This window comes from Poeciliopsis prolifica, unplaced genomic scaffold (assembly GCF_027474105.1).
Source record: "Poeciliopsis prolifica strain line A6 unplaced genomic scaffold, Auburn_PproV2 SCAFFOLD138, whole genome shotgun sequence".
Lineage (NCBI taxonomy): Eukaryota > Metazoa > Chordata > Actinopteri > Cyprinodontiformes > Poeciliidae > Poeciliopsis > Poeciliopsis prolifica.
The window spans coordinates 52,174-62,723 of NW_026562513.1; the positions used below are offsets into that span (position 1 = coordinate 52,174).

At 50.3% G+C, this 10,550-nt stretch overlaps 1 protein-coding gene and 1 pseudogene across 3 annotated transcripts; one reads left to right on the forward strand and one right to left on the reverse strand.

Annotated features, from left to right (window-relative positions):
* Positions 1-480: 480 nt before the first annotated feature.
* Positions 481-4,762, reverse strand: LOC129355583 (BTB/POZ domain-containing protein 3-like). 3 transcript variants are annotated; one of them, XM_055025179.1, is made up of 4 exons: positions 4,237-4,762; positions 2,943-3,033; positions 2,547-2,665; positions 481-2,478 (listed from the first exon to the last, which is right to left on the reverse strand). In XM_055025179.1, the coding sequence occupies exons 1-4, from the start codon at positions 4,386-4,388 to the stop codon at positions 1,446-1,448; spliced, it is 1,395 nt and encodes a 464-aa protein (XP_054881154.1). In that variant the 5' UTR covers positions 4,389-4,762; the 3' UTR covers positions 481-1,445. The 3 variants fall into 3 exon arrangements, with proteins under 3 accessions (XP_054881154.1, XP_054881153.1, XP_054881155.1); XM_055025178.1 differs by having other exon boundaries at positions 481-2,765; XM_055025180.1 differs by lacking the exon at positions 4,237-4,762 and having other exon boundaries at positions 481-2,765; positions 2,852-3,030.
* Positions 4,763-5,329: 567 nt separating this feature from the next.
* Positions 5,330-10,516, forward strand: LOC129355569 (dynein regulatory complex subunit 4-like; annotated as a pseudogene).
* Positions 10,517-10,550: the final 34 nt, after the last annotated feature.

The following is a 10,550-nucleotide window of genomic DNA, read 5'->3' on the forward strand; positions in this document are numbered from 1 at the left end:
TTAGTTTAGTAGCATTTTTGTGTAATTTAAAGGTCTCCAGGGTTTCCTGCAGTTTTCATCCCATCAAATGTAACAAAATGATTCACTCAGATTTTTCCCTGTAAATACAGGTAACATGTATCTCATTACACCTGAACTAAGTACCTAGTTACTTTCCTCCACAGTTCCAGGTAAGTGAAGCAGATGTTGGTCCACAGAAACCGGTTCTGTACGGTCAGAACATCTGGCAGAACTTTGGCGTCTCCTCTGATCCGACTGGCTTCAGTTTCCTGCAACAGCTTGTCAGATCCGCAGGAATCTCCTGGTTCCCTCCAGATCCAGATCCAGAACAAGCTTTCTGGATCCTCCAGAACCTTCACAGACCCAACTGCTGGACCCGTTCACCGCAGGACCAGAACTAGAACCAGAACGTTTGCTGAATTCTTCATGTCTCCAGTTTATTTCTGCAACATTTTCTTCAGGTAAAACGCAGCAAAGATAAACTTTTTAAACTTTTTATTTCATCACTACATGAGTTAGATAAGGCCACCGAGTTTCATCCAGGATGGAGGCAGAAAACAGGAAACAGGAAACACAAAACAGGAAAACAGACAAAACTAAAGGAACGTGTGAACCGGGTTCAACCCGTTTCTAGGTGATTAAATGAAAAAAGCAATGAGCTTCAGGTCCAAACGATGGCAGAACCTCATCCAGAACCTCAGAAAGGGGAAGCTCCAGCTCCAGGTAACAGCAAACACTGCCACCTTCAGGCTGCAGCAGGAACTGCGCCACTCAGCAGCTTCACTAAGGCAACAAACTGAGGAGCAGCAGCACCATCAGAACCACGACCCGGTCCCAGTGGTCTGGTCGATCTAGCTGAGGTTCTGACCCGATCCCAACAGGAACTGCTCCTCTGAGAGCAGGAAGTGGACCAGTTCTGGTTCTGGAGGTGAACCAGAACCCAGCAGATCAGAACCATTTTCTTCTACACGACGGGTCGAAACCGACTGAAACGACCCGCGGATCAACACAGATCTGAACCTGAAAACGGTTCTGACCCGGCTCAGCAGACCCGGATCTACACGTCATTAAGGCACTGGGAGGTCCGACGCAGAGATCCGGTCGGGTTCTGCTTCATTTCCCGACCTTACTTCAGACCGGAACCGCCTTCAGAGATTAATAATCAATAATCTATAAATGAACTGGTGTCAGCAAAACTTTATCTGTGCTGCCATTAGAAGATAATCAAGAGTCCAGAGGTCAGAGGTCAACGACGTCTCAAAGCACCCAGAAGAGGGTCTGCTTGACCTTTCATGACCTCTGGAAACTTTCATAACGTTTAAAATAATTGCGGCACAAACAAATGAAAATATGGAGCAAAAGTTTGGCTCCGTTTTGTCACTCAGACCGTTAGTGTATTCATCCGCCGCTGGAAGTAGTCCCCCGGCTTCCCGCGGCGACCCGGCTCAGGCGTAGAAGATGAGTTCTGGGATCTGGCCGCCCTGGACCCCGGTCCCGTTGGTGCTGTCGGAGGAGCACTGGAACTGGAAGGTGACCTTGCCGCTCTGGACCTCCGTCATGCCCTCCTGGCCAAAGTAGCTGAGCTCGTTGCCGTCCAGAACCACGCTGGCCGTGTAGAAGGTGTCGGGCTCGATCTGGACCGGGTAGTCGAACCAGACCGGGAAGGTGCTGCTGGAGCCGTCGGAGAAGAACTTGATGACGCGCTGCGCCATGGGCACTCCCTGCCGCTTCAGCTCCATCTTGGCGCTGTACTCGGCCGAGCCGCAGCTGGAGCCGTACAGGCCGAAGCCGGCGATGAAGACGCGGCGGTCCACGGCGAACTGGATGCTGTCGCAGCGGCCGCGGTAGCGCCACTGGTTGCTGCGGTAAGCGCAGGACTGGAAGCGGTGGCAGCGCTGCGGCGCCAGCCCCTTCCGCGGCTTGGTGCAGAACAGCAGCTCCGGCTTGCGGGACGCCGTGAACCACAGGAAGATGTCGTTGGTCTCGTTGAGCGTCAGCACGCCGGACTGCGCCGCGCCGTTGGCGAAGTCCTCCAGCGCCATGGCGGGGATGCGGATCAGGTAGATGGCCTTGCCCAGCACCAGCCGCTTGTTGTCGATGGAGGGTGGCAAGTCGCGGCGCTGGCACTCGGCCTCCGCCCAGCTCAGCGCCGCCTCGAACACGACCATCTCCTTGGCGTTGAGCGTCTCCCGTCGCAGGATGCTCTCCAGCGTCTGCACGTCGATGTCGCAGAAGCCCTCGGAGCGCAGCGCCAGCTCGGCCTGCGCGTCGATGACCTCCCAGCAGCGCTGCGTCAGGTCCGGCTCCTCGAACAGGCAGCTCTGCGACAGAAGCACGCAGGCGTTCTTGGCGCTCAGGCTCGTTTCCAGGAAGTTGACGCAGGCCCGCGCCAGGTGAGGCACGATGTACTTTTTGGCGGCGTAGAGGGTGGCGAGCACCGTGTCGGCGCACAGGTCGATCTCGTCACAGTAGATGTACCTGTGGAGGAGAGGCCGGGTTAGCAGACCGGTTCTGGTTCTGAGGTCCGAACGGATAGTCCGACCCACTTCAGCATGGCCAGGAAGGACGGCGGCTCCACGTCCGGGATCCGGATCTCCTCCGTGTCCTCGGCCAGCTCGCCGTAAAACATGGCATGGAACACGGAGCTGCCCACGGCCAGAACGTACTGCCGAGAGGAACAGCAGAACCGGAACCGGGTCAGAAGCCAACAGAACCTGGTTTCTAAAAGACTTTAGACGCAACGAGTCGCCCCCTGCAGGAAACGGCTGTAATAGAATAATAATAATAATAATAATAATAATAATAATAATTCTGGTTTAAAGTCACGAAGGCAGTGAAGAAGCTTTAATACCCTAAACATTAAATATGAGCAGCTCTGCAGCAGATCTGTTTCTATACATCTATCTCTAGAGATCTCGCCCTAGAAGCTGTCGGGACTCGACCTTGTGTCCAGGAACCCTCTGAGTGGCGCCCGGCGGTCCGACCACGAAGTGAACGTCCGCCATCATCTCGTTGTTGAACATGACTGAATTCCTACAGACAGAAATATGAACCAAAACTTCACAGAAATGACAGAAACACAGTTTCTCGATAATCATTTCTACTTTTTAACTGCACTTAGTTTAAGGTTTTTATTTTACTTGAATTACACCTAAATTCAGTTAAAGTTCATAAAGCTGCAGCTCCAGACGCCTTTACCCCGGCTGGTCGGCTGGTTCGGAAGAAACATCCCTGTGTTTATTATTTTTGATCAGGATAAAATAAAAATCTAAAATTTAAAGAAAATGTTAATTTCAGGTGAAAACAAGCAGCAGATTCCAGACCTGAGATTAATGAAGTCAAAATGTCGCCTCACATTTCTGCACATTTTACGGTAAAAATCTGCTTGTGTAAATAATGGAGTGTCATTCATATTTATTTATGTTAATTACTAAACAAGTCTGAAATTTCAACTCCAGCTTAACTTTTTTTGATTTTCAAATGATAAAATGTGAATTTCCAGCTGAGAGGAAACTCTTCATATGAGTCATAACCATTCATCACAGATTTCCACAAATATTCTTATTTCATCTTCCGGTAGAGAAATTCGTCCGTAGCTACAGCAGCAATCACTGGGATAAACTGAAACAAACTGAATAGTTTCTACCAGCAGGATTTATTATTTTTCCTTTTCTGGCAAAAACTGGATGATAAATGTTTTGTTGTGATTTGGTTTCAGTTTTGTTTACAGAGACTTTATAATTCTTTTTATTTAATTCTTTTGGATATTCAAAAAGTCTTCTGGTTCCAGAATTAAATGTTTATTAGAGTTCAAAGTTCATTGTGTTCTTGGATTATGGAAAATGGTCTCAAAACAACATTATTATTATTATTGCAATAACTTCAATTAGTCTGGACGGAACCAGCAATGAAAAACATTTCATAACAATGAATAAAACTTTCTCTGCATTCAGTTATTATACCATTTATTTGTTTTCTGACTTTTAATTTATTAAATTTGAAAGTTTCATAAAAACTAGACTAAATTTTGATGACTTTCTGACCGGGGAGCGCCGGTACCCCGGGGAGCGCCGGTACCCCGGGGAGCGCCGGTACCCCGGGGAGCGCCGGTACCCCGGGGAGCGCCGGTACCCCGGGGAGCGCCGGTACCCCGGGGAGCGCCGGTACCCCGGGGAGCGCCGGTACCCCGGGGAGCGCCGGTACCCCGGGAGCGCCGGTACCCCGGTACCCACTCACCTCTCCCGGATGGTGGGGAACAGGCCCTGCCAGCTGCAGCCCGGCGCCGGGTTGTTGTTGCTCAGGTTCTGCTGCTGGAGCGAAGCGGCGGAGCTGCTGCTGCTTGAGGCCGGAGACACCAGCTTCTTGGCGGGGAACAGCTCTGCTGCCATCCTCCCCCTTCAGTCACACCGGGGAACGGCTCATGGCGGCTCCAGGGGCCGAACTCAACCGCTCTTTAGACTTGGGTCAGTTCCCGAACCGAACCGAACTTCATTTAAAAGCTACCGGACTTTAGCTCTGAGCTAGCTTTAGCCACATTAGCCTCCCAGCAACGGAGCCTAAAACATGACGTGAACTGCGGAAACCGGAGCTAAAGCAGCGAGGCAGAGGTTCCCCGAAGGAGCAATATTCCGTAACCTTTAACCTTTGACCCCTAAAACCTCCATAAGCAGCCAAGTGTACTTGAGCAGTTTGGGCTCAGCTTTTGTTTATACCGTATCAACTCTAACCAATCACAGACCAGCTCTTCTTTACTGGCGCTATGGGCGCTTTACTGCCCCCTACTGGAAAACGGCGCACTGCAGGCTCCAGTTGTGCCGCTTAAAACATAAATCCAAACTCAAGGTTCTGATTCAAACATACTTTATTGAACCCAAAGGGAAATTAAATGTTGTTGTATCTCATTAATTCAGATTCTTCAAAAAGTTACTGTCGATGCTGATGGCTGTTGGCAGGAAAGGTCTTCTGCATCAGTCTGTATCACAGTGAATCTGAAGAAGCCTCTGGTCTCATTAGTCAACGTTTAAAGAATCCCCCTTTGTGTCGTCCCCAAACAGAACCAGAACCAGAACAGAATCAGAACCAGAACCACAACAGAACCAGAACAGAATCAGAACCAGAACAGAACCAGAACCAGAACAGAACCAGCGTTCTTTAAATCCCTGGTTCTGATGCTGCTGCCCCAACAGATGACAGTAGAGATGATGCTGTCAACCACAGAATAACACAAATAAAAGCCATAATTATAAGATAATTATGGGAAACAATTAAATCCACAGAACCAAATATATTCACTACAAAACTGTAAGACTATCTCAAAGACATTTTTCTAAATATGTTTCGGTTGCATTTCAGAGACTGTGCAGCAAATGCTGCATGTTTTACATTTCTTTGTCCCGTTGCTATGGCAGCACATTCTGGTTTGTTTCAACAGTTAAACTTTTATATTTTCTTCTGCTGGGAGAAGCGGATCAGTGAGCCACAATGGTGAGAAAATGTTCACACTTTACTGGAAACTACATGTTCAGCAATATGAGATCAATTTATTAACTGTTAGATTCTGAATTATGTCTCGTTAGCATGTTAGCTTAGCATCAGCAGCTCAAATTGTGTTTTCCTTCTTCAGCCTCCAAAGAAAGGCAAAAAGGGCAAAAAAGGGAAAGGCGGGAAGGTGAACCCCTTCATGCTGCTGGACTCTGCGCCCATACAGGACATGTCCAAGGATCAGGTAGCACTTCCTGCTGATGCTAACAAGGCTAGCTGGTGTTCAGAGTTTGGACCTGATGGAACCGGTGCAAACCGGCAGAACAAACATGCGACTGTTAGATGGTGGAGGACCTGCAGGAGCTAACATTTTAAAGCTTAATTTGGTAGAACTCCAGAACAGGCTGAATCTTCCTGTGGGGAATTTGAAGCGTAGTTTTGTTAAATGAATGAGCGCCAGGGATGCAGCGCTCATCTTTATCCTCTACAGCAGCAGTCTCATTATTCAAAGTACATTTCTACACGTTTTCCTGAATTCAGACACGTTTGAAATGAGTTTCCACTGAAGTCAGATAATAGTTGAGCTTTTGGACTCTGGCTGGTTCATGGTTCGTCTGCAGGCGCCACTCCAGACGATTTGATGAAAATCTGATCGTTTTCTGGTTCAAACCCTGATGACATCTGACACGCTATTGGCTGGGATTTGCAAAGCAGCCAATCCATGAACGCCATTCGCTGTCCTTAGTGCTGATTGGCTGAAGGCCCAAACCTAAAGTAACTTTCTTAATTTTCCATTTATATCCGGGTCGATTTGAATGAACTGGGTCAGTTTGACTGGTTTTAATCCGGGGTCATTCAACACCAGATTAAAACCAGATTAATTCCTTTGCAGTTTCCTGGTTAATCCCGCCCTGATTGTCTGCAATGTGTTGCAGTTGTGGGATTTCGCCCTCCGGATCCAGGAGGAGCTGGACACGGTGCGGAAGGAAAAGAGCCTCTTCCAGCTGGGAGCGGGACAAGACCAAGATCGTTTGGGAGACGATCAAGAAGAACCTGGAGGAGTCCGAGATCCAGCTGAGGAATACCACTGCAGAGAGTCAGAGGTCGACGAGCAACACAGAGAGGAGATGACTGTCCTCCACTGACCCTGCGAGGTGGTCCTGCGGTTCTTCCGGTCCTGCGGTTCTCCCGGTCCGATCCTGACTCTGTCGGGTTTTCAGGTCTACAAGCAGAAGATGAAGCACGTCCTGTCCGAGCAGCACAACGCCGTCTCTGAGGTGAAGACGGACGCCGTGACGTGCCGCTCACTGCAGCAGAAGCAGAGCACGGACGTGGAGCTGGATCTGCGCCGGCAGCTCCGGGATCTGCAAATGGACAACAGAGAGAAGAGGCTCCAGGAGCACGCCTCCATCAAGATGCTGAAGCTGGTGAGAAGACGATCCTCTGCTCCGGCTTCAAGCTTTGGCTTCCGTCTCATGCCTGCTCTTCCTCCCCAGAACCACCAGAGGGAGCTGATGAGGCTCGGCGGAGAGTTTGAGCGCCGGATGCAAGGTGAGTGCAGCTCGGTGCTTCCTCCCGGGTTTCCTTCCTGGTCTTCCTCATCGTTCCTGTTCAGTGCTGGAGGTGCAGAAGCTGGTCACCATACGGTCCCTGGCAGAGATGTTCCAGAGGAAGCTGATGAACGCTCTGACGGAGATCGACACCTTCAAGAAATGTCACCTGGTGTCCCTGAACAAGGAACACGACAACAGGAGAGAACGGACAGAAGGGACGTTTGAGGAATTCCTGGACACAAAGCACTACGAGCAGCACACCTGGAAGGTAGATGAACCATCGTAGTGCTGCCTCTGGTGTCTTTAGTTGGTCCCTCTGGGATCTACCCAAAGTAGATCCCACTGGGTCCACTGGAGTAGATCCCTCTGGATCCTCTGGAGTAGATCCCACTGGATTGTCTGGAGTAGATCCCACTGGATCCTCTGGAGTAGATCCCTCTGGAGTAAATCCCACTGGATCCTCTGGAGTAGATCCCACTGGATCCTCTGGAGTAGATCCCACTGGATTGTCTGGAGTAGATCCCACTGGATCCTCTGGAGTAGATCCCTCTGGAGTAATCCCACTGGATCCTCTGGAGTAGATCCCACTGGATCCTCTGGAGTAGATCCCTCTGGATCCTCTGGAGTAGATCCCACTGGATTGTCTGGAGTAGATCCCACTGGATCCTCTGGAGTAGATCCCACTGGATCCTCTGGAGTAGATCCCACTGGATCCTCTGGAGTAGATCCCACTGGATTGTCTGGAGTAGATCCCTCTGGATCCTCTGGAGTAGATCCCACTGGATTGTCTGGAGTAGATCCCTCTGGATCCTCTGGAGTAGATCCCACTGGATTGTCTGGAGTAGATCCCACTGGATCCTCTGGAGTAGATCCCACTGGATCCTCTGGAGTAGATTCCACTGGATCCTCTGGAGTAGATCCCACTGGATTGTCTGGAGTAGATCCCACTGGATCCTCTGGAGTAGATCCCACTGGATTGTCTGGAGTAGATCCCACTGGATCCTCTGGAGTAGATCCCTCTGGAGTAGATTCCCACTGGATCCTCTGGAGTAATCCCACTGATCCTCTGGAGTAGATCCCACTGGATCCTCTGGAGTAGATCCCACTGGATCCTCTGGAGTTTATCCCACTGGGTCCCTGAGCCCTCCCTCTCTGCTCCAGGGCGAGCTGAAGAAGCTGCAGAACCAGAAGCTGCGGTGGGAGAAGAAGATCTCAGCAGCTGAGCAGGAGAACCAGCATCTGAAGACGACGCTGCAGGAGAGTCCAGCAGAAGCTGCCGGAGCTGCACAGACGGCTACAGGAGCACCAGCACTCCAAGCAGAGGATGGAGGTAAGGGGGCGGAGCCAACACCTGGAAGCTGCTCAGCGCCGATGGTGACGATGATGGTGTGTGAGCAGGAGTACCGAGCTCAGCAGAAGCTGGTTGATCAGAGCTCAGAGACCTGACGGTGGAACACGAGCTGCTGCTGCAGGCCTTCCAGAAGGTAAACCTCTCCCTCCCTCCTCACACTCCTCGCTCCTGCTCCTCCCTGCCGACCCCTCCCCCCCGCAGGTGCAGCAGGAGCGTGACGAGCTGCTGAGGAGGCAGACGCAGAGCATCCTGGACGTCCAGCAGAGAGCGGCCTTAAGAAGATCCTGCTGCAGAGGAAGCTGGAGGCGCTGAGCCAGACTCTGGAGAAGAAGGAGGCGCAGCTGAGCGCCGCGCTGTCCGTCTGCAGCGTGGAGCCCACGGCGCGCAGCAGCGCCTACAAGCTGCAGGTAGAGGCCGGAGGGCCGCTCCGCTGGGCAGCACCAGAACTTCTACCGGCAGTTAAACACCAGGAGGAGTTTAACTCAGGAGCAGCTGATTCATCCTGAAGGAAACCAGACGGTTGTTCAGTCAGCTGTATGAGATTTGACTTTCACTGGAGCAAAACCATGTTGAAGTATTTCTCTCTCAGTACTTCCTGTCTGCAGCAGCTTCTTCAGCTTCCTGTGAACTCAAAGTTAGAATCCGCCCTGCAGGAGAGGAGAAGGTCTGGCAGAAGAGAAATCTTCATCCTCCTCACTGAACTCATCATTCTGGTTTCTCTGGAATGTTGGAGGCACAGCAGCAAGGAGTTTCGTTAGCTTAGCAACAACTGAGCCGATGACATCACAGAGTGTTTTGTTAGCTTAGCAACAACTGAGCCGATGACATCACAGTGTTTGTTAGCTTAGCAACAACTCAGCCGATGACATCACAGAGTGTTTGTTAGCTTAGCAACTCAGCCGATGACATCACAGAGTGTTTGTTAGCTTAGCAACTGAACTAATGACATCATCAGAGTGTTTGTTAGCTTAGCAACTGACTGATGACATCACAGAGTGTTTGTTAGCTTAGCACAACTGAACTGATGACATCACAGAGTGTTTGTTAGCTTAGCAACAACTCAGCCGCTGACATCACAGAGTGTTTGTTAGCTTAGCAACTGAGCCGATGACATCACAGTGTTTGGTAGCTTAGCAACCGAACTGATGGCATTGCAGAGTGTTTGTTAGCTTAGCAACTGAGCTGATGACATCATGTTTGTTTAGCTTAGCAACTGAGCTGATGACATCACAGTGTTTGTTAGCTTAGCAACTGAGCCAATGACATCACAGAGTGTTTGTTAGCTTAGCAAACTGAGCCGATGACATCACAGAGTGTTTGTTAGCTTAGCAACTGAGCTGATGACACATCACAGAGTGTTTGTTACTTACAACTGAACTGATGACATCAGAGTCGCTACCAGGTTCATAATAGTTGAGAAACTCCTCAGTAGAAAACCTAGAGTAAAACCTTAAGCTAGGTAGCTAGAAGCTAGTTAGCTGTTGCTACATAAGTAGCAGAATGGCCTAATTCCAGGTTCTGATGCTAACCAGCAGCTTTCAGGAGTGAAGGAGAATCCCGGTTCTCCTGGATTATCTGAGTCTGAAACCTGTTTCCAGGAGATTCTGGAGTCCAAACGGACCGCCATGGAGGCTCTGCAGCTGGACCTGGACCAGGGCGCCCAGGTCAGTCTACCTGCAGCCTCCCGCTTGTTTCTGATGTCCCGCGTGTCTCTGACGTCCGTCTTCTCCGTCCTGCAGGAGTAGAACAGCTGCTGTGCAGTCTGAAGGGCGACCTGGAGGCCGCCGGCATCTTGCCGTTCCAGTTTCCCTTCAGAGCCACCCAGAAGGTTCTGGAGGAAGTCCGCCGGATCTGAAAGCCCAACCAAACCGGCCCCAGAAGGACGTCCCCAAATAAAGCGACATTTCAGTTTTTATTCAGTTTGACATGAAAAGCAGTGGCGTTGTTATTAAATTAAAATGAGTTTGGTTGGAAACGCCTCTGCTTCCTGGTCCAACTGTAAAAACATCCGGAACCAGAATTTCTGACATTCAACATCTCCTTTATTGTTAGTGATATTTGAGAAAAAGAAAGCAACACATGAGCAGCAGCTCGGCCACAGCGGGTCACCAGTACAAACCAAAGGAGGAGGATTTACAGCCAGAACCAGACCAGAACCATGTCGA